The following is a 22,625-nucleotide window of genomic DNA, read 5'->3' as shown; positions in this document are numbered from 1 at the left end:
CCACCTTCTTCTTTTTTTTGGTACCGATAAAGCCACTCCCCGAAGGTTTTGAAACGTATTTTCAGGGTAAAGTTTTAAGCTCCTTACGCCGATCAGACTGGTCATTTTCAGCCGATAGCCTCCTCTTCTTCCTTCCCCGGTTATCTAAGATTACGTTAGGTTGTAGCTACTCTGGTAGTGATTACTCATTTGGACAATATAAAGGTCCATTGTGAAACAACATAGAATAAAGTAACGATGTCGTAGCTATAGCTACTAAGCAGATCGTTGTGTAGCAATGATATAGCTTCGAACGAGACCGATCTCAACCTTGGATAAATCCTCCGGACATCCAAGTGAGTCGCGTTTAACGTACTTTCGCCTAGTTCTGGCGAAAGCTGGGCAATTAAGGATAAAGTTATTCAATTATTCCACCTCATCATCCTCCATACGCTATAGCAGGATGTGGTTTCCAGTATTTTGAGACGTACCGCATAGATTTCCATCAGATAGTGCCCTGTCAAAACCCCAATTACCATTGATGGATTAGCCTTTGTGCACCCAATTATTTCGGCTTGGTACTCTTTTCTCTTCATACCGGTTTCAGAATTGAGGATATTTCACCGCTAAGTTCTTGTCAGCAAACTCCATTCAATCTGCTTCACTGTGCTTTGCTCTCGCCGTCAGTTGATTCGATTACGAGTCGCAAGCGTTGGACTATTCTTAATGCTACTAGATATTGCGGTAAGGATCCATTCCCCTCTCTTTCTGATAACCTTATTACATACACTTCCCTCCTTTTTAAGTACCAATCTTCATAACATTTTCTGCACCTCTTCTCATCCTCATCGTTATTAGAATTTTATGTGTTGATCAGAAGTGGTATATGTATGTATGACAACATCCCGTTCAGGCGGGATAAGCGGTCTAAAGCAGCACTCCTCGCTGAGATCAGGACACCACTATTTCCCGCGGAGCATCGGGAAAGCTTGATTCAAATATGGCAAAGTATCCAAAAGGTTGTCTTAAAACACCCTGGATTAGTGAGGTTGACAGTTCTCTGTCACCGAAACCCCGCTGCCCTCATAAGAGTTGGCTCAATGTAGATAAAAGTTCTTAAATAAATTCCCAGTCTTCGGAGCTATATAATGTTTATAGAAATTTGAAAAACTGCACTTTTTATCAAACGAGACTAGTTTTTTTTCTCCCAAAGAAAATTAACTTTGAAAGCTCAATATGCAAAATTCTTCGTAGTAAATTTTATACATATCAATTTTTTCAAATTTTTTCCATGAAGTGTTCACATACATTAGTTGGAAAATTCATTATCATATTCTGTACGATGAGTTTGTAATACAAATTTTGTGTAATGGAAAATTTAAGAAGGGAATTATCAAAGATTTTTTTTACGTGTTTTTAATTCAATGAATACATTCAATAGTCTAACAAAAGTGAAGCCTCCGCTGTGGGGTAAAGCGGATGGCTTCAACTCGAGTAGTTTAACAATTATTGTGTCCACAATACAGATTATTCAGTATTGAGCAGACGGTCCGATACCCTACATTACTTCAAAAATCTAAATTTTTCGGTTATATCATTTTGGCTGTATATTTCTGCTTTATTTTTACAATGCCTGCAACACACATATACCGTCCAACATATACGTATATGCACAAACAATAACACATATTCTATATTGTCCAAGTTGATATGCTTGATGCAACGCACAAAAGCTTTCTTCCAATATCCGGTATTATCCTTTTTTCTGCAGCATATGAAAAATGGAAATGATAAGTGGTATATATCTACAATAGCTCTGCAAATGTGTAAAAACAAAAAAAAATCGTTATTTATGTATGTGTATAACAACTGCACACAGTGGAATATATTTCACGTATAAATATTGTACAATAAAAAGGTGTCTATAATTTATAGCTTGGCCAACAGCAACAGACACAAAATGGGTTAACAATAAAATACCAATCCGTTGTCATTCGTTTAAAACTTCCAAAATAGTGAGACCAACAAATTTGGGTGAAAGCGAGTATTATATAACTTGCTGTGATCTATTATAGTATACTAAATCATTATAGTCAAATAGCCAGCGATTCAAGTATGCAATATTTTCTCGACAGCGAAACCGTTTTGCATTACAATGAAGCGTGATCCAGATTTAGGATACAAAATTTAACATGCAAATCTAACAACAATATGATCCATATGGATTACTATTCATTGGAACGCGAGCCATAATTGCATTATCTTTATAGGAAATTAGTATTAGCAGATTTTGAAGGCAGGACAACTTGTCGCGAGACTGTACATAATTTTTTCAAGCCCCCTAAAACTACTTTCAAAAAGCTAAAAAAAAAAAGCCTATCCAGAAGAAAGAAATATGGATCGCATAGGAGTGAGTGCAAGGAGCGGCAGTTTCTAGTTGACATAAATAATTCACTCACACTTCTAAGGGAAAATCAAGCGGATGACGAAAATTTGAAAGACCGGAGCAACTTTCTAAAGAAATTGTAATAGCCTCCTTATAACTGACCTACAGATCCTATGAAATCGATGGATTACCGGCCGAGATGGTTCTACGTGAAGTCGAAGTGTTTTGTAAAGAGCTTATATCCATAAAATAGGGTCGAATAAGCGCTTGGCCGACTGAAGGTTTAAGTGTGCTATGCCCAATGCATATAAATTGCAATCCGGCAAAATATCTCACACGGCTTAATATCACATACCAGGTACTATCTAATATATTGTGCGAAAGATTGAAGTTGAGAGTCAAAGAACTGATTGACCCATATAAGCACGACTTTAGACCTGGTAAATTTTCTCTTCACTCTAAGTCAAATCCCGGAAAAGGCTTCCGTTAAGAAAATACACACGCGTTATATTTTTTATCTAATTCAAAGTAGCTTTTGGCAGCGCGAAAAGAATTTTCCTTAAATAAGGCATAGATATTGGTTACCTGTGTGTATGGCTTTGACACTTAAATACTTTAAACTAAGTAAAAAACGGGAATGACTGCTCCGAGGTTTTAAACCAAACGAACTTCAGATATGGACACTAACTGCTATGCAATTTTCATAACTTGAAGTTGGAGGAGGTTACTTCAGCAGCAGATCTCCTTTAAAGAAAATATCTAGTTCTGAACTGATGCACTTCTAATGTAGTTAGAACTATTAGTAGTATGCACTCCATATATATTTCATGCTTTTACTGGCGATATCCCCGCTGCCTTACTTTTCTTTGGTTCTGAGCTATAGAAAATGTAACTATTACTAGCCCTATTTGATACTTCAGTTCCAGTTCTGAAAAAGAAATTCGTATCTTTAGGCACTGATTTTCCTACAGGGTCGTTTCGTAATGATACAATCTATTTTTAGGATGAAGCATGGCATGTGACGGTCATTTGTTTGGCCAGAGCAAACGCGCTGTAAGTTTTGCTCTGTCTGGTTTGGATACCGAAGCGATAAAGCCTGGCTTTCCAATGTACGAAGGCAAAACGAAGTACTTACTGTCCTCAAAAAAAAGTGGCTAAAAGATATAAATTTAAAAATGTGAAGGACTTCATCACTCTACGAACCAGCTATAACAGTAAACAAAATTATGGCTTAGAACTTCAAAAGAGAATCATTCTTGTCAACAAAACCTATTTTGGGCCCACGAAGCGATTGAAAGTAGTGCAGTCGGAACAAAAATCAATCTATAAGTATCGGAGTCGTAGATGGAAACTTTTCTTTCTTGAAGATGGACCATACCCAACTTATTCTAAAAATTTTATCTGTGCTGTAATTTGTTTGAAATTTAGTACAAAGGTACTTGTTTGACTAGATTAATATTTAATTTGCTTGAAATTTGTCTAAGGTGTACTTCTGTGATTAAGATAATATTTGTAAAACTTTTCTTACCGCGAATTAGACAGGGACAAATCTGTTTTAAAATATTAATATATGATGCGGTTTGTTTGAAATTTGTTCAATAAATAAAATGGGAATTCAGAGAAAGAAGTGGCCGGAAGCCCTGGGTCCAAGACCCAAAAAAAAAACATCAAAATCTTTAGAGAGAGGTTTTTTCAATCAAAAAACTAATTTTTTAAGCCGGGTCCTTAAGCCGGCAGTATTTAAAGTCGGAGTCAGCATAAAAAATGCGGGTTCTATCCCTTTAATTTGTAGGAAAATTTAAAAAAGTAGAACGATGCAAATCGAAAGTGAAGCTCCGCTTTAATCTCTTCACAGGAAGAAGACTGATATATGCAATTTTCTTTAGCGGCGCGCCAGGTTAAAGCTAAAAGAGGTAAACAACGATTTCCTAATAATAATATTTTATTAACTGCGGCAGCGAGGTTCGTATACACAAATTAAGGATCAATCTAAAAATAACTTGGCATGAGTCCGTGACAGATCGCTGAGCCTGTCAAGCATTGATACTAAAGAATACCTCGTTGTCCAGCAATGCCCCATCTTTGCTCTATCAAGAATATTGTGCCTTCTTCCCATACAAAATATCCCTGGTTCAATTTCCGATGCTGGTTAATTTAAAAATGAAAATGCTTTAAGAAAGTTGTTTTAAAATTTCCGATGAATATATTAAACCTCTATCGAGAAAATCAGAGCCTTTACCTTTATTTTTGGTATTATTTTGGTTTTATTTATTTCATAGACCCAGCAAACGTTGTTCTGCCTTAGCTTTAGTCGATCTGCATAACTTTTAGGAAGTTTTCATCTCTCCTCTTCTCTACCCGTTTTTTCTATCTTTTTAGACACACCTCTCTCTGCCTTTCTCTCTTTGTGAGCCTATTTCCCTCGCTTCATCTATCCCTATATCTCTACCTTCATCTAGCTCAATCTCTTTTTCCTTTCCTTCCCTTTTCCCGTTCCTTTCCTTTCTTTTGCTTCCCTTTCTTCTCTTCCCTTTTTCCTTTCAAAACAGTTCACTGAAAATCTTTGCAATTATTTTGATAAATGTACGCGATAATTTTAACTTTATTTACGAAAAGTTTGATCACTAATAATCAGCTCATTTGGCCTGTTTATTTTTGTTTAAAAATCCACATTTTTGTTTTTGATTTCAAATGAATTCACTATGAGAACAGCTTACACAAATTACGTACAAATTTTAATAAGAAAATTCGTGAAAAGTGACTGTTTCTTCTACAAGAACACTTTTAGGGCTGCCATGAAAAAATATTGAAGAATTAAATCTCCTTAGTGCACAAACATTAGCATATACATACAAACATACCAAAAAATATAATTTTCTTTTAGAATTTTAACGAAATGTTTAAAATTTTTAGCGAAACAATATTTTTCCAGAGATGTATGCATTCTTAACTATTTATGTTGCATTAACTTGGCAACATGCAAAAATATGTACTTAAATGTATGTAAAGCTGATATGAAATGAAAATACATACATACATCCATACACCAATCAATGTACTCCCGAAGTTAAACCGCGTCAGCGTATGCTATGTATGTACGTATGTGGCGCATAATGTCCTATTCAAAGCAAGTTTTCTTGCACGGTTCACAGCGACCAAACACAGGCACGGCATTTTTTTTGTAAAAATGTTACATTACCAAATTTGTATGGTAAAACTAGAAAGGAATCAAGTATTTTTTTGATGTAGAACGAAGGTATATATTTTATAGTTTTACTGCAAAGAAAAAATATTTCAAGCGATCCATCCGTTTTAAGTTTGTTATCTATGTAAACTTTTATGATTTTTTACTACATTTTGGTATTTACGAATCTTTTTTATTGACGTATTAAGGCAATTTTTGTAATTTTTCATCTTCCTACTTTAAGGAATATTCTAAAAAAAAGAATTAGCGAAATTGGCAAAACAGTTCTCAAGTTTTGCACTAGCAACACATTCAGCGACTCAATTTATTTTATATGCGTATGCCATGTATGTACGTATGTGGGGCATAATGTCCTATTCAAAGCAAGTTTTCTTGCACGGTTCACGGCGAACAAACACAGGCACGGCATTTTTTTGTAAAAATGTTACATTTGTTATACAAATTTGGTAAAACTAGAAAGGAATCAAGTATTTTCTTTATGCAGAACGAAGGTATATATTTTAAAGTTTTACTGCAAAGAAAAATACTTCAATCGATCCATCCGTTTTAAGTTTGTTATCTATGTGAAAATTTATGATTTTTTACTACATTTGGGCAACTTTTTATGAACCTTTTTTATTGACGTATTAAGGAAATTTTGTAATTTTTCATCTTCTTACTTTAAGGAATATTCTAAAAAAAAAGAATTAGCGAAATTGGCAAAACAATTCTCGAGTTAGGCACTTAGCAACACATTCAGCGACTAATTTTTTTTTTTTATATTATAGAAGATTTCGCTACAGAACAAACTGGCGTTTTCTTTTACTCCACACTCCACAGCTCAGGCTTAAGTCAAACGATTGATTTTATCATATTTTGTAGAAAATGAAGTATCAAGTTTGAACATATGTATACATTAGAGCGGGTCAAATTGTATGGATGGATTTTTTCGTATCAGGAGTATAGGAAAAACGTAATTTAAAGATGATTCTAAGAAAAATTTCTGAAGACACCATAGCTCTAAGTCCGATTTCGAGGTCCCCACTTTTGTAAAATAGATATTTTGCATTTGAATGTAGGGTTTAGCCAAAAAATCTTCATAGCTTCTGATAGAATTATAGGAAAAATGTCGTATTGGAAAATTGTAGAAAAAAATGTTTGCCTATTACTTGAAAATATAGGTTTTTTTATTAAACATTTTTTCTACTAAAACGAATTCGAAAAAAGAAAAACTGTCTGAATGAAAAATGTTGGAAATGTTCTGAACTTATTTTAGCCGTAAAGAAAAAAATGTTCCATTAAAAATTTATTAAAAATGATAATATAGTAGCTAAAAGTTCATTTTAGGTTAATTTCTCATAATTTAAGCCTGATATCTCAACTAAAATTCAAAAATACTATAGATATTAATACAGATTCTGAAATGTACGTAAAATACATTTAAAGTAAGCCCAATATGATATTTTTACGAATATTAGCAACACTAAGGAGTACTGCCATCTCTAAGCCGATGCTAAGCAGTGACTTGATGCACATCAATAATTCAATCATTATGTGTACACATATGTACGTACACGCAGCGGAGAAGCAGCGCACAAACACATGCAGATATCTTATATGAGATATGCAATTATAATTGTGGAAGTGTCGCTCACAAACTCACCCGCATATGAGAGCTATACACGTACATCTGTAGTTATAATTATAACAGATAACCAACTATTAGATTCTAGAGCAGAAGCGCGTAGAAGATGCAACGAGGAAATCAAAGAGTATAAAAGGAACAACGGTAGAGGCGCTACAATCAGTTTCGATTAAGTACGCTATCTGTCGAGCAATAGCAGTATTATTTTGAAAATCAGTTGTAGTGTTATTGTAAAGAACTTGAATAATGGCCATTTTGCATTATTAAATATTGGAGTTATTCAACAGTTTAGTGATTCGAACTTAGCAGAAGGTTGCAAATAAGAGGATTTGCAGTAAATACGTTACAATATTTTATAAAAGTGGGGACCTCGAAATCGGACTTAGAGCTATGGTGTCTAGAGAAATTTTTCTTAGAATCATCAGAAGATTACGTTTTTGCTATACTCCTGTTGGGCAAAAATTTTGACCAGCTCTAGAAACATATATACAATTTATAAGCACTTTCGCACATATGTCCTAGAAAAAATATTGCGTTAAAATCTTTGCAGTGTCCTTTAGTCTGCCATTCTTTATTAGCTACCACTCACATCCAATTTCTCCTCGTCATCATGTGACGCCTTTGTACTTGCGTTTAACCATTTTTGTGGTCATTCAGTCACTTCAGCACTTTACGATTATGATAGTAATTTCAGTAAGAAAAAACGCAAATTTTTGATGTTGTCCTTTCATGTTATTGTTTGTGTTAAGTTTATTGTGTATATTTAAAGATTTATTTTCCTTTTGCCATTTTATCTCTATAACGCACATTGCTCGCACTCACTTGTAGTTTGGTTATCATATTTAATACGCCATATATATATATATATACGTACTTGAATAATTTTCATATCCTCTGGGGCACTTAAGTACAGAACACAACTGTCATTACGTAATGCATGACTTATAATAAAATTAAGCTATAATACGTACAAAAGTACATATGTTAAGGGAAAATTCGTATCTGTTGAAAGTGTTATAAAAATATTTAAGAAATGTGTAAGTTTCTAATTCAGTTTGCATGAAAAACATCTTCGTAGAAAATAGATAAATCTCTATGCAACAGTTTCTGTATATTGATATCAAGTAACCAAGTTTTATTTACGAGTTTACGTCTGATGGCGCAGCGCGAGATTGCTCTTATTAAACGATTTTATTTAGCTTGACTTGACAGGGTGGACGGCCGGCCGGCACGAATTTTGTAATTAAAATTTAAGTAACTTCCCGATAAGCTACAAGCTTCAAACTTGGAATATAGTTCAGAACCCGATGACAATGCAATAATAAGAAAAAAAATCTCCGATAGGTGGCGCATGGATCGAAATATTTCAACAAATTCCATTTGTGGTCCGATTTGGGTCATATTTGGTACGCATAATACATACATGAATAGAAAGCGACCTATGATGTCCGATTTACATACAGTCCGGTAGAAGTGGCATCAGTGGAGTTCGAGGAGGGACAAGCATACGTGGCGCAGAGTCGAATAAAGTCTTTGGAAGAATTATGTATTGAGGACTTAGATTGTAAGAGATTGTCAGGAAAGAGGCCTTGTAATAATGAGTCACTAAATGAACTAAATAGAATGAGAAATAATAGGCAATTAAATAAAGACTAAAAAGTGAAAATAAAATAATTAAAAAAAAATGTGAAGTTAAACTGTGTTATTGAAAACAATACTTACATGAAGTAATAATAATACTAAAAGCTAGAAAATAATTAGGTAGGTCCTCGGTACTAGTCGTCACACTCCTAATCAACCTAGGGGGTTGATCAGACAATTAAATAAAAGCATTGGACGCGTCAAATTTCTATTGATAGTCATATATAAGACCAACTGAGCCTTAATCAGGTTATGCTACGCCTCACATTTTTAGAAATTTCACGCGCCCAACTCTTTTATTTAGTTGTCTGATCATGGCCCTAGATTGATGGGGAGTGTGATGACTAGTACGTAGGACCTACCTAATTATTTTCCAGCTTTTAATATTATTATTACTTCATGTAAGTATTGTTTTCAATAAAACCGTTTAACTTATAAAATTTTTTTTAGTTATTTTATTGTTAAACAATTTTACGCTCCATCCTCATCAGCGTCAATGTGGTGGGATCATAGTTTGTGTCGTCGAAACACTTCACAGAACATATACATATGTCTTATGTATGTATGTGTATGGAAGTGAGATTGTATAAGTATGAGGCACAATATCCAGATTAAAGTTGAGCCAGAGAAAACTGGGGTCATAAAGTGTGACTCGGCCAATGTGTTTGGTGACGCTTTGTAGAAACTGACTCTTCAGCGATTTATTTCGCTCCCTCATTCGCCTTACTAAATGATACTTTGTCATCATAAGCGGGCATTCGTTTGCGGTTCTTCTTCGCCGATCCAATCGGTGCGGTCTCCCACACATTTTCGTCGATATGCTCTAGCGGAAGTCCATGGAAACTTGTATTTTGAATAGAATTGAATCAAATGGACGTAGCTGTTATAGGCGTTTCATTTACAATTGAAAAGATGACTGCTGCCATATGGGCACACATTATAGACCCAGATCAAAGTTGTGCCAGAGTGACGCGTATTTCCCTGGGAAGTCTGCTCTCCTCTACTCCGAGTTTCGGGTATTGGATTCTGGGAACGCGTTTCTCCTGTCATTTATCGATGGAAGATTTTGACGACTCTTCGCGGATGTTGAAGATGAGGTCTTTATGCTCTTATGGCTCAAACGGCTGAATTCTGTTATGCCAAATTTCTTTGTAGTGCTTGTGGAGATATCCCTTTATATTCCTAGATAAATTGGTTCTGGGAATTTAACGAGAATCTGATTGTTTAGCATTTCGTTTTTCTCCTTTATGGGGAATATTCCCGCCTCATTGTGTAGGTGATGCTCTAGTGTCATTAGCATCATTCTGAGCGCGTTGTTCTGACAGACCTGCAGTTATATCCAGTGTGTTTCTTTAAGCTCGGTGACTACATCGGATACGCGTAACAAGCGGCCAGCGTTTCTTTGCCTTTGCTGTAAGTAATGCCAGCCAGTGACTTGAGGTTTTTGTTACGGCTCTGACCTTTAAGTGCGGCTGCGTTCTCGTGAAAATCAAGGTCATTATCGAACGTCGCACCCAGTATTTTTATATGCCGGAGAGTAAGTAGCATAATATGAACTACGTCACTACATCACTTGCCACGTTTACGGTGGAAATGAATTCCCTGAGGACTTTATCGTTGATGTTGTTATTGCTGTAGCTGTTATAGATGTTGGTTGTCCTTTTTCGCGTGCAGATCTGTGGACTCCCGTTGGAGGATATTGATGACAATTTGTGATCGGTCGCAACTACTGGATGGGGCGAAGCACTGCTACAACAACAACAACAACAACAACAACCGATCATTTCGGGAACGATTTAGTAGGCTATTCCACGCGTCCTAGATTCATGAAGAAATTGGGGTCGCCATAGACTCGTGAAACTGATAATTGGGTTGGAGAAGCTATAAATTGCCCTGGAAACCCCTTAAAACGGTTTCTCTGCACAACCTCGTGCGTCAATTTGGTATTTTAGCCGCCTCTTACGACAGGCATACCTGCCGCGGTACTATTCTAAGCCCCCTAACCCGCTCGGGATACTTGATCGGTGATAGTGCCGCGTTACACGAGGCAAAGAAACTGGAAATATTAAATAATAGGGGTTTATTTTAAAGCTTAGCTCACCTATAGGTGAGCTAGGGCCTGTTTTCATTATCAACAATGACAACGCCTTCTGGTGAAAAGTGGAAATATAACACTACTCTGAGGTACCCTGTGTGCAATTCCTTTTGGTTTGGATGTTGCATTGCTTAACCGATGTCTATTAACCGATGACTATTAAAATAGTTTACCGTGCATCTTTTTAGACAAGGTAAAAGCGTAGACACATCCAAGTCCTGCAGTAATATAGCGGTTCAGAGTGTCCTAGCAGGCTTTTTGCTGTAACTTCTCGTGACTTTTGAGCCTATAACTCCCATTCCGTGTTTACGACCATGATTTGGCTGATGTCAGGTTGACCTACGGCAAACTTTAAGACTTCGCGTCAATCTGTAAGTTATTGTGATTATTAGGATTTGCAGAACATGTCAGAGATTGACTCAATTAGGGTGTCTTATTTTTATAAAAATTTTGTACTCTCCCTCTTTGAATCCCAAACATGTTTGCCAATTTTTGATAAACCCTGGCAAAAAACGGATAGCACCACCTAGAATTGAGTTTAAGCTTACACTCTAGTCCATTTTATCTGAAATTGCCATTGCATAGAGAATTTACAGCAATGTTAAACCCATCGGCTCGCTAGCACACAATACATATTTTATTTTTATAAACTTTTCATTTTTCTGCTTCTTTAGACAGTTATCAGATTATGCAACGAGAAATTGTTTTTCAGTGTATTTCCTTAATTGCCAATAAACAACACAAAAGACGGTCTCGCATGACGAAGTATGTAAAGAAATAATTATGAAGCAAAGGGAAATGAAAGGGCCATGGCTTGAATAAAGCGAATTCATGCCATATTGATAACAAAGAACTTTCTTTTTTTACTTTCTTCTGCAGTACTCAACTGAAAATGGAATCGCAAATATTTAAAAAGGCCAATTATGTCATTCCATCATTTTCTTATCTAAATTTGTATAACCAGTAGTGGAATTCACGAACTTATAGCGATGCGATTTGTCGAGATTTTAATTAACGATTTTGTCGCTTGCTCTAGCGATTGTACTATTCACTACTTAGTTTTAACGACTCGAAATAAATGACATTTAAATTTCGTTTTAATAGTAGAAAGGTGGCAGCACAGCTTAAGGAAACCTAAAAATGCGAAAAGCACAATTTTAACAAAATGTAAATAAATGCGGTTTAAAAATTTTTTTTTTCTCTGTTGATACCGCAGTTATTCTTGTACACCTTAATTGACCATCAAGTTGAGAAAAATTATCATGAGCCAAGTCTGTGGTTAGTCAGTGCAGCTTTCGAGACTCCGTTGCATTCAATTGGAATCTCTAAGAAGGTGTCTGTCCACTGGCGATGGACTTAGTAATTCTTCATCTTGTGATAAAACGTACGCCAAGTACTCAAATGCCATTTGATTTATAAATAAAGCAGCTTTTCGTGTTTGAAAGTATTTAATTAAAGTTCCGATTTTCTGTTTCAACTAAAATTGCCAGAAATATTTTCGTGATTTTTAACGCAGCTAATTTACTTACCGTTTAATTAACAACACAGCTGATCGTCGATAAACAAATATCGATACAAAATAGTTACTGAATAACGAAATCGTTATAGTTATTCATTCGCAAATAAAGCGATGGCAAATGTCGTTTAATAAGTTAGTGAATTCCACTACAGCTGCGTTTATGTAACACATAAAGTGTTAGAACTTGTATCGCTCAGTGGTGATTTGTAGCGGCATGAACGGACCTAAATCGTACCGATGTACTGTTAGTCCAGCCAAAGTACCATAAAGCCCGCGGCACAATGAAATTTTTCATACACATGCGTTTAACACAAGCCTATGCATTCCAGTAACGTCGCCACAATCAACCAAGATGTTGCGTTTATAAATATTGTAACGAATTTACTGCAAATCCTCTTATTTGCAATCTTCTGCTAAGTTCGAATCACTAAGCTGTTGAATAAATAACTCCAATATTTAATAATGCCTTTATTCAAGTTCTTTGCAATAACACTACAACTGATTTTCAAAATAATACTGCTATTGCTCGACAGATTGCGTGCTTAATCAAAACTGATAGTAGCGCCTTTACTATTGCTGCCTTTTATACTCTTTGATTTCCTCGTTGCATCTTCTAGGCGCTTCTATTCTGGAATCTACTAGTTGGTTATCTGTTATAATTATAGCTACAGATGTACGTGTATAGCTCTCATATGCGCGTGTGTTTGTGAGCGACACTTCCACAATTATAATTGCATATCTCAGATAAGATATCTGCATGTGTTTGTGCGTTGCTTCTCCGCTGCGTGCACGTACATATGTGTAGACCTAATGATTGAATTATTGATGTGCATGATGTGCAAGCAAGCTTAGCATCGGCTTAGAGATGACAGTACCACTTAGTGTTGCTAATATTCGTAACAATATGAAGGAAACGCATCTATATGAAAAACAAACAAAAGTTTTTGAAATTTTTGATAATTGGCCTAGTACTTGAGCTTGAATAATAATATATGATTAATAATATATGTAAAATTATTATAATTTACATTGGCTGTCTACTATTTACTTGGAAACACACAATTTTCCTGTAAATCTAAGTATAACATTTTGGGTTGAGCTTGAACTTAAACTCTCATTGATTTCTAAATTTTCTGTTCTTATACCCTGCTGTACTTGTACACAGGGTATTATAACTTAGATTGGATAACGGTTGCTTGTACAGGTATAAAGGAATCAAGATAGCTATAGACTTCCATATTTAAGAATCATCAGTAACGAAAAAAATTTTGATCGAACTTAGACTTCGTTATTTGTTAATTTTGCTTTTGCATTGAAACTGTTGGTAAAACAATAACAATTGATAGTTGCAACTTATATGGTAGAATGTAACTTAAAAAAAAAAGTAAGGAAGTCTAAGTTCGGGTAAACCGGAAAATTACATACCCAGCTGTACACTTGAAATGCTGTCGTTGTTTGTTTTGAGTGCTTAATAGTGTTACAACGCTGCGCAATAATAAATAAAATATGTAATAAATATAAATAATAAATATACATATGGTTCTATTTTGAACTAATTTTCGTTTAAAAGAAGCAAAAAGAATACAGAAGCTAATACCAATGACGGGTAACAATGCAGTTTTCCTTCAGATATGGGTATTATTTTAAAATAAAGATATAACAGAACAAATAAAACAAGTGCCATTGTACTAAAAGCGTTATTACAGAAAAAGGCAGGGCTTTTAACGAAATTTTACAACTTTTACCAGAAATAGCTTATTACCTGCATCTACGCACCTTTACAAAATCTTTTATATAAAAGAAGAAGATTTAACCGATTTAGTCCATTATTACTGAAAATATTTCCTGTTAAAAGGCATAAATGTGCACCAAGTTTTTCATCGAGTTATGACACCAGAAACGTTGGGAAGGGGAAGGGCCATGCCCATTTTTCAAGATTTGAAGTTTTTTCTGTTTCTTGTTATAATGGCACAAAATACGATTGGTACAAAACTATTTTTCGCTAAGATTTAACTTATTATTTTTGCCTACGACCCTTTTTAAAGTCATTTATATAAAAGTGGGCGTGGTCCTTAACCAATCTTATCCATTTTTACTAGAAATATTTCCTGCTATAAGGAAAATATATGTACCCAATTTTGTTACGATATGTAAATTTTTCTTCGAGTTATGGCTCCCGAAACAGTGAAAATTGCTTAGACAAAAAAAGGGCGGTGCAACACCCATTTTCAAAAATTTTAGTGTTTTTCAATTTAATGTTATAATTCAATTTAGAAAGTAAAATTCTATTGATACAAAGCTCTTTTTCGCTAAAATATAGCTTATTATTTTCGTCTACAACTCTTTTAAAAATCTTTTATATAAAAAAAAAGCATTCCTTATAGTAAAGGCAACCTCTCTGCCTAATTTTGTTACGATAGGTTTCACGATTATTGATTTATCATTAATAGTATATGTAAAATTTATTTTATCACAAGTGGGCGATGCCACACCCATTTTAAACAATTTTTTTCAAATTTGTATCAAGAGTCTCAATAACAGTCCACATGTCAAATTTCAATATTCTAGGTGTATTATTTACTAAAAAATCTGGTTTTTTGGTGTTTTCCAAAATGCTATCTATATAACAAATAAGGAAGGTTAAGTTCGGTTGTAACCGAACATTACATACTCAGTTGAAAGCTATGGAGACAACATAAGGGAAAATAACCATGTGGGAAAATGAACCGAGGGTAACCCTGGAATGTCTTTGTATGACATGGGTATCAAGTTGAAGATAGTAAAGAGTATTTTAAAAGGGAGTGGTGGTAGTTGTATAGGTGGTCGCCTTTTCGAAATATCGCCATAAAGGTGGACCTGGGGTGACTCTAGAATGCGTTTGTACAATATGGGCATCAAACGAAAGGTGTTAATGAGTATTTTAAAAGGGAGTGGTAGTAGTTGTGTATGTGAAGGCGTTTTCCAGATATCGACCAAAATCTGGACCAGGGTGACCCAGAACATCATCTGTTGGATACCGCTAATTTATTTATATATGTAATACCACGAACAGTATTCCTGCCAAGATTTAAGGGTTTTTTATTTCGCCCTGCAGAACTTTTTCATTTTCTTCTACTTAATATGGTAGATGTCACACCCATTTTACAAAGTTTTTTTCTAAAGTTATTTTTTGCGTCAATAAACCAATCCAATTGCCATGTTTCACCCCTTTTTTCGTATTTGGTATAGAATTATGGCATTTTTTTCATTTTTCGTTATTTTTGATATCGAAAAAGTGGGCGTGGTCATAGTCGGATTTCGGCCATTTTTTACACCAATACAAAGTGAGTTCAGATAAGTACGTGAACTGAGTTTAGTAAAGATATATCGATTTTTGCTCAAGTTATCATGTTAACGGCCGAGCGGAAGGACAGACGGTCGACTGTGTATAAAAACTGGGCGTGGCTTCAACCGATTTCCCCCTTTTTCACAGAAATAAGTTATCGTCCTAGAATATAAGCCCCTACCAAATTTCACAAGGATTGGTAAATTTTTGTTTGACTTATGGCATTAAAAGTATCCTAGACAAAATAAATAAAAAAGGGCGGAGCCACGCCCATTTTGAAATTTTCTTTTATTTTTGTTTTTTTTTTTTGTTGCACAATATCATTACTGGAATTGAATGCTGACACAATTTACTTATATACTGTAAAGATATTAAATTTTTTGTTCAAATTTGACTTTAAAAAAAAAATTTTTTAAGTGGGCGTGCTCGTTCTCCGAGTTTGCTAATTTTTATTAAGCATACATATAGTAATAGGAGTAACGTTCCTGCCAAATTTCATCATGATATCTTCAACGACTGCCAAATTACAGCCTGCAAAACTTTTAAATTACCTTCTTTTAAAAGTGGGGGGTGCCACGCCCATTGTCCAAAATTTCACTTATTTTCTATTCTGCGTCATAAGTTCAACTCACCTACCAAGTAACATCGCTTTTCCGTCTTTCGTAATGAATTATCGCACTTTTTCGATTTTTCGAAATTTTCGATATCGAAAAAGTGGTCGTGGTTATAGTCCCATATCGTTCATTTTAAATAGCGATCTGAGATGAGTGCTCAGGAACCTACATACCAAATTTCATCAAAATACCTCAAAATTTACACAAGTTATCGTGCTAACGGACGGACGGACATGGCTCAATCAAATTTTTTTCGATCCTGATGATTTTGATATATGGAAGTCTATATCTATCTCCATTCCTTTATGCCTATACAACCAACCGTTTTCCAATCAAGGTTGTAATACCCTGTGTAGAAATACAGCTGGGTATAAAAACATTGACACAAATTTACAAAAGAATTGGCGATAACAAAAAAGCAATAAAAACAAAATCACTTCTTATAAACGAGTACAGCGCAACAAAGCAAATGCAATTTGTTTGATTGCTTTGTCATATGAATTTTTAAATCTTGCCACAAACAGTGGGGTCACATAATTCGAAACGGGTTGGTGTCGAAATTCTGTATGTACAAAATTCTAAAAACAAAATTCTGCTTTTTAAAATTCTGCTTTCTAAAATTCTGCTTTCAAAATTCTGTATTACAAAATTCTGTATTAAATATAGTGTTAACAATGTTAAAGAGGTCATGTAATTATTTTGAAAAAGTGCACCATGCACAGTAATTCTGCGTAGAACACCTTTCTGCATAGGCGGCCTTCGGCCGCGCTTATAAAATATAACCCTGGGCTACGCCATGCCAAGTCCGGCTGTGTGGTATAACCGTGGCTACCGCCACGGTGATGTCCTTCTGCGTAGTATACCCTTCTGCGTAGGCGGCCTTCGGCCGCACTTTAAAAAAATAAACCTTAACCGATCCAACACCGACTACGCCATGTCATGATTCCGGCATTTTAACTTCCAGAATTAAACATGCAGAATTTTGTTCAAGCATAATTTTTTTGCAATTTACAGAATTTTGTCACCCAGAATTTTGTTATACAGAATAATGACACGCTCCCATTCGAAACGCTGAGCTTTTTGGAAATATGTTTTTGATCAAAAACTACTAAAGAGTAAAGAGTAAAGATAAAGGATTAAAGAATAAAGAAAAATATTTAATATTAACGGTTAAAAACTAAAAATTAATGATAAATTATTAAATTGGTAAATTTAATAACCTTATATAATATGATTTGATAATTTTAATTGAGCTTTAGGCCAGATTATTGAATAAAACTTCTTTTTTTAGTAGTATTCAAAATATATTTTTTTGTTCGATATTTCGACTTCAACCTGAAGTCATCATCAAGAATACATATGGATATGTATGGTCGACTGGAAGAGAAGTTTTATTCAATAATCTGGCCTAAAGTTCAATTAAAATTATCAAAATAAATTATTAAAGATAAAATATTGAATATTAAAGATTAAAAACTTTAGATTAAATATCAAAGGGTAAAGTTTTAAGATAAGAGGTAAAATACCAAAAATTTAAGGTCAAAGATTGAGGATTAAAAATTAAAGGTTTCAGATTGAAGATTTAGTGCAATGGATTGAAAATAATAGATGGAGTATTTAAGATTGACGATTAAAGATTAATAATTAAAAATTGTAGTTTAAAGATTAAAGATAAAAAATCAAAAATTAAAGTTTAAGATCAAAAATTAAAAATGATAGATTAATTATTAAAGATTCAAGATTATAGACTAAAGATTAGAAACTTTTGATTCAAGACTCAAAACTAAAGTTTAACGACTAAGGTTTAAATATTAATGATCAAAGATTATAGATTAAAAATTCGAGATTAAAGATAAAAAATTAAAGGTTGAAGACTCAGAATATTTCAGGTTAATAATTAAATAAATATCAAAGATTGAAGATTAAAGATTGAAGATTTCAAATTGAAGATTAAAAGCAAAATATTGAAGATTATAGATGAAATATTTTAGTTTAAGGACTAAAGATAAGGGATTAAAAACTTAAGTTCAAAGATTCAAGATTCAAGATAAAGGATGGAGGGTTTAAGTTCAAAGATTAAAAATTATAAATTAATTATTAAAGATTCAAGATAAGAGATTGAAAACTTAAAACATTTGATTAAAGGTTAACAATTAAAGATTAGATATTATAGAGCAAAATTTATAGATTAAATATAAAAAATAAAGATGAACGACTCATTTTGTTAAAGGTTGAAGATTAAAGACTTAAAGTTGAAGATTACAAATTACAGCTGAAAGATTAAAGATAAAAAATTAAAGGTTAGAAATCAAAGGCAGTAGACTGAACATTAAGAATAAAAGATTTAAAATTGTAGATTGAAGATTCATGATTTAAAATTATTGATAGAAGTTTCAAATGTAAAGAATAAGTGTAATCGATTAAAAGTTATTGGAATATCTCCAGAACAAAAAAAAATATTATGGGGGGTCGCAATGTGTATACATACATATTTGATAACAATACATACACGGAGAAACTTAGTTTAGGGTTTAATGAGTCAAGTCTGTTTTAAAATAAGGCCTTATAATTTAATAATAATAATTCAAATCTTACTTTCATCGAAAATGACCTCCTTGTATTGTATCTCATATGGTCAGCAGTGCATATAGATTTTTTATTCATACAACCAAACATGTACGTTTATAAATAGAACTTTAACAAATTTTGAGAAAAAATTCAATTCGATTTATTAATTCTTTGTATGTATGTTTTTTTTCCTTTCATTGCATTGCAATCATCCTTTACGTGGACCAACGTTTCGTCTTCGTATTCTACATTTGCGTTGCTGCTGTTGCTGCTGCTATTGTGGATTGATGTGTTCCGTTTGTGGCTGCTCGAAAAACCAATCGATGCCTTCCTACCATCATCACGTGCTGCTCTATCGCCTTTGATGTTACGGCAATTTTCCGTTTTGTTACCTACAAAATCCGCCTGTACAATGCGTGTTGTGTATTGCTGACGACGAACGACATTGACAACTGCATTACGCTATTGATGATGGTTATGCATTTACACACAAACGCGCCCTCTGGCGGGCACACATTCACACCTCGATACGTTGCCATTTTCAATTCAATTTCTCTGCGTAATACTTGGCACTTCCGCTTCATTTCTGTAACTTCGCCGAATGTCCACACAAATTTCACGCCTCACCAACGTCAACACGCACATCAACATCAATACCATCATCATCATCATCATCATAAATAATACAAACTATCACAATGTGAATGCTTATACTTACTTTGCGATTCTTAAAACCACTCAATAGCTTACAGAAAATGTCAATCGAGCGATGTATTTTGTAATGCACCCGGCGGTTTGGCTCCCTCTGATGGCAGTCGCTTAGCCGGACCATGCGTACCGAAAGAAAAACGCTGCGATGGTTATTTGGATTGTCGTAATGGGCGTGATGAGGAGGGCTGTACAGGCGTCTCGTGTCGTTTGGATCAGTTTCGTTGTGCCAATGGTCAGAAGTGTATTGATGCTTCTCTCAAGTGTAATCACAAAGACGATTGCGGTGATAAATCTGATGAACAAGGCTGCAGTAAGTATACAATCATTTATAATGATAATTACCATCTTCATTATTATCATCATTGACCAAAATATCACAAAAGTCTTTCAACAGATTTGGTGCTCTAAATCATGCATATCCTAACGCGTACAAATATATATTTATGTAAACAGTAAAATATGCTACCCTTCAAGGATTTATTGGACTCTGCCAATAATTGTATGAGCGTTCATGTTGCTAGTTTATAAAAGAAAAGAGCTCAATGCTCATTGAAAGTTGCACGCTTGGCTATCGACTTCCAATTGATTACTGCCTGCTGAGATCACGAAAATGTTGCCAAATATGTTTTAGGTCATGTTAGTTCATTGTGGCTTCAAATGAAAGATGCGGCATGGTATGTCGCAAATGGCGAACTGCCAATGTGAGCCATTAATATTACACCGCTTACAATGTTGGCTGTAATGTGGGGGCCGTTTGGAATTTTTCCGTTAAACATACCCAATAAACAACTGGAGATATACTTGAGATTTAAGATTAATACTAAAATATTAGAGATTGAAAATTGAATATTGAGGACTAAAGAGTAAACAGTAAAGTTTAAATGTTAAATGTTAAAGATTATAAATAAGGGATTAAATATTAAAAATTAAAGATTAAAAATAAAATTTTAAAGATTAAAGATTTTAGAATAAAAATTATAGACTAAGGATTACTCATCCCAGCGGGTTAAGGCGCTTAGAATATACCAGCGGCAGTTATGCCTGTCGTAAAAGGCGACTAAAAAACCCAAATATTTTAAGGACTTGCGGCGCAATTTATAGCTTCTCCAACCCAATGTCAATCTCACCTACCCGTGACGAATCCTGCTCCTTTAGCAGCCGAGGCTCGCACAACCCCAAGCTCGATGGAACCAGGTGGTGAAATAGGGATTGCTTAGAATGTTCAATGTGGTCATGTAAAATCGTACGCAAGATAGTTGGACTTGTACCTTCGTGGTGCTTGTTACCGGAAAAATACCGGATCTGTATCCGGTAAAGGATCATCAACGTCGACAACACTCCCCAAAACCTAAGGGGAGTGTGTTTTCCGCTACAACAACAACAACTAAGGATTAAAGATAATAGATCACAGATTAAAGAGTAAACCTCAAAGGCTAAAAGTTCGAAGGATTTAAGAAAGGTGAAAGATTTAAGATTAAAGATAATAGATTAATAAACTTAGTTCTCCAATATTTGTTTGTATCGTTCTCAAAATTACAGGTGCATTTTTTCTAGGACTATTTGCCTACTTCTGAAATTTAGAAATTTCATTTTCTCAAACACATCTCAAACATGCCGAAACGAAAAAGGATTGACATAAGAGAAGTGAAAGTGTTGAGAAAATATTTAGTACCAAATCATAAACTGCACCAAAACTCATATTGATAGTTAACCTTTTCTGCAGCGTTCGAAGATATGCGTTCCGTTGTTTATTGGGTAGTCAGTTCTAAATAGCCAGTACATTTACGTCAACCGTTCCATATGTTCTGTATCCAGCAGCGTGTCTGCGAAGTCATGCGTGCAATTGACAATCATCAACATTTTTCTGTTCTGCCATTTTCTTTTATATTTTTGAAATTCTTTTTCGACTTTAAATCTAAAATCCTTCAAACAGCCAACTATCCTTCGCATTCAACTCCAGGCTATGCGGGTTAACAACCCACAAACTTTTCCTCACAATATTTCTTTACAAAACTAACCAATGCATCAAAGTTCTTCTTTATTTTGTTAGTTGCACTGTGGGATATTGGTCTTTAAAAACTGGTCGAATTCGATCATCGAAATCAGTAATCAGTAGTCGAAAGGTGGTATAGAAAATAATGGACACCTAAGCTTAACCATTTTCTGCCAAATCACGTCAGATTCCATGATTTTTACAGATCAATATGTTTTTTGGTGTGACGCTATCATAGAATCAATCACAGCACCCGTCACAGCGGAAGAATAAGATCCGCCTAGTTGGATCAGTGATTTGAGATTTTTATTGTTGTAGCGATAAAGGCACTTCTCGAAGCTTTTCGGGATTGTTATCGATGTTGATGGTCCTTTGCCGGATGTAGACCCGGTAAGTTCCGGTAACAAGCACCATTAAAGTACAAGCCCGACCATCTCGGGAACGATTTAATACGACCACATAAAACCTTCTATTTATACCCCCCCCCTCTTCCCCTAGTGCATAGGTAGGTAGGTGAGGTAGACAATTAGGTTAGAAAAGCTATAATTTCCGCTGGCTACGCTTTGAAAGAGTTGCGCTACACAGCCCCTCCAATCACTGAGTATTTTAGTCGCCCCTTAAATCATTTGGGTATTTTAAGAGTCCCCTAAAATATACTACTGTGACCACGTCATAGTTAATAAGCGTCGCAGTAAATTCAGACTGTTACGTAGTCGCATCAAAAGTCCCAGTTTCAGTATTCAATGATATTGTCACATCTAATTTTTCTGTTAATGCATTTTTTGCAAACAAACGGGAGGCAGTTCCTATCATAGTCTGTCAATCACGACTTTTGCTTCGAGGTGGTCGCTGCGATTCACTGTAATCTTACATCTTACATACAGAATAGTCAGTCCCGCATAACCGCCATGAGGGCTCTGTGAAGTTATCAGACCTTTGGCTGTAATGAGACCTATGAAATTCAG

General features: G+C 34.7%; 1 protein-coding gene across 3 annotated transcripts in view; it reads left to right on the top strand.

The window, feature by feature from the left end:
* The window catches only part of mgl (megalin), an 822,751-nt gene that overhangs the window by 775,879 nt on the left and 24,247 nt on the right, over nucleotides 1–22,625 (top strand). For all 3 annotated transcript variants that reach the window (XM_067784870.1, XM_067784871.1, XM_067784872.1), the window contains exon 5: nucleotides 19,702–19,977. In XM_067784870.1, the coding sequence (XP_067640971.1) occupies nucleotides 19,702–19,977 (276 nt within the window). The remainder of the gene's footprint in view (nucleotides 1–19,701; nucleotides 19,978–22,625) is intronic.

This window comes from Eurosta solidaginis, chromosome 4, assembly GCF_040869045.1.
Source record: "Eurosta solidaginis isolate ZX-2024a chromosome 4, ASM4086904v1, whole genome shotgun sequence".
Taxonomy (NCBI): Eukaryota; Metazoa; Arthropoda; class Insecta; order Diptera; family Tephritidae; genus Eurosta; species Eurosta solidaginis.
This window is presented reverse-complemented; position numbering and strand designations above follow the sequence as displayed.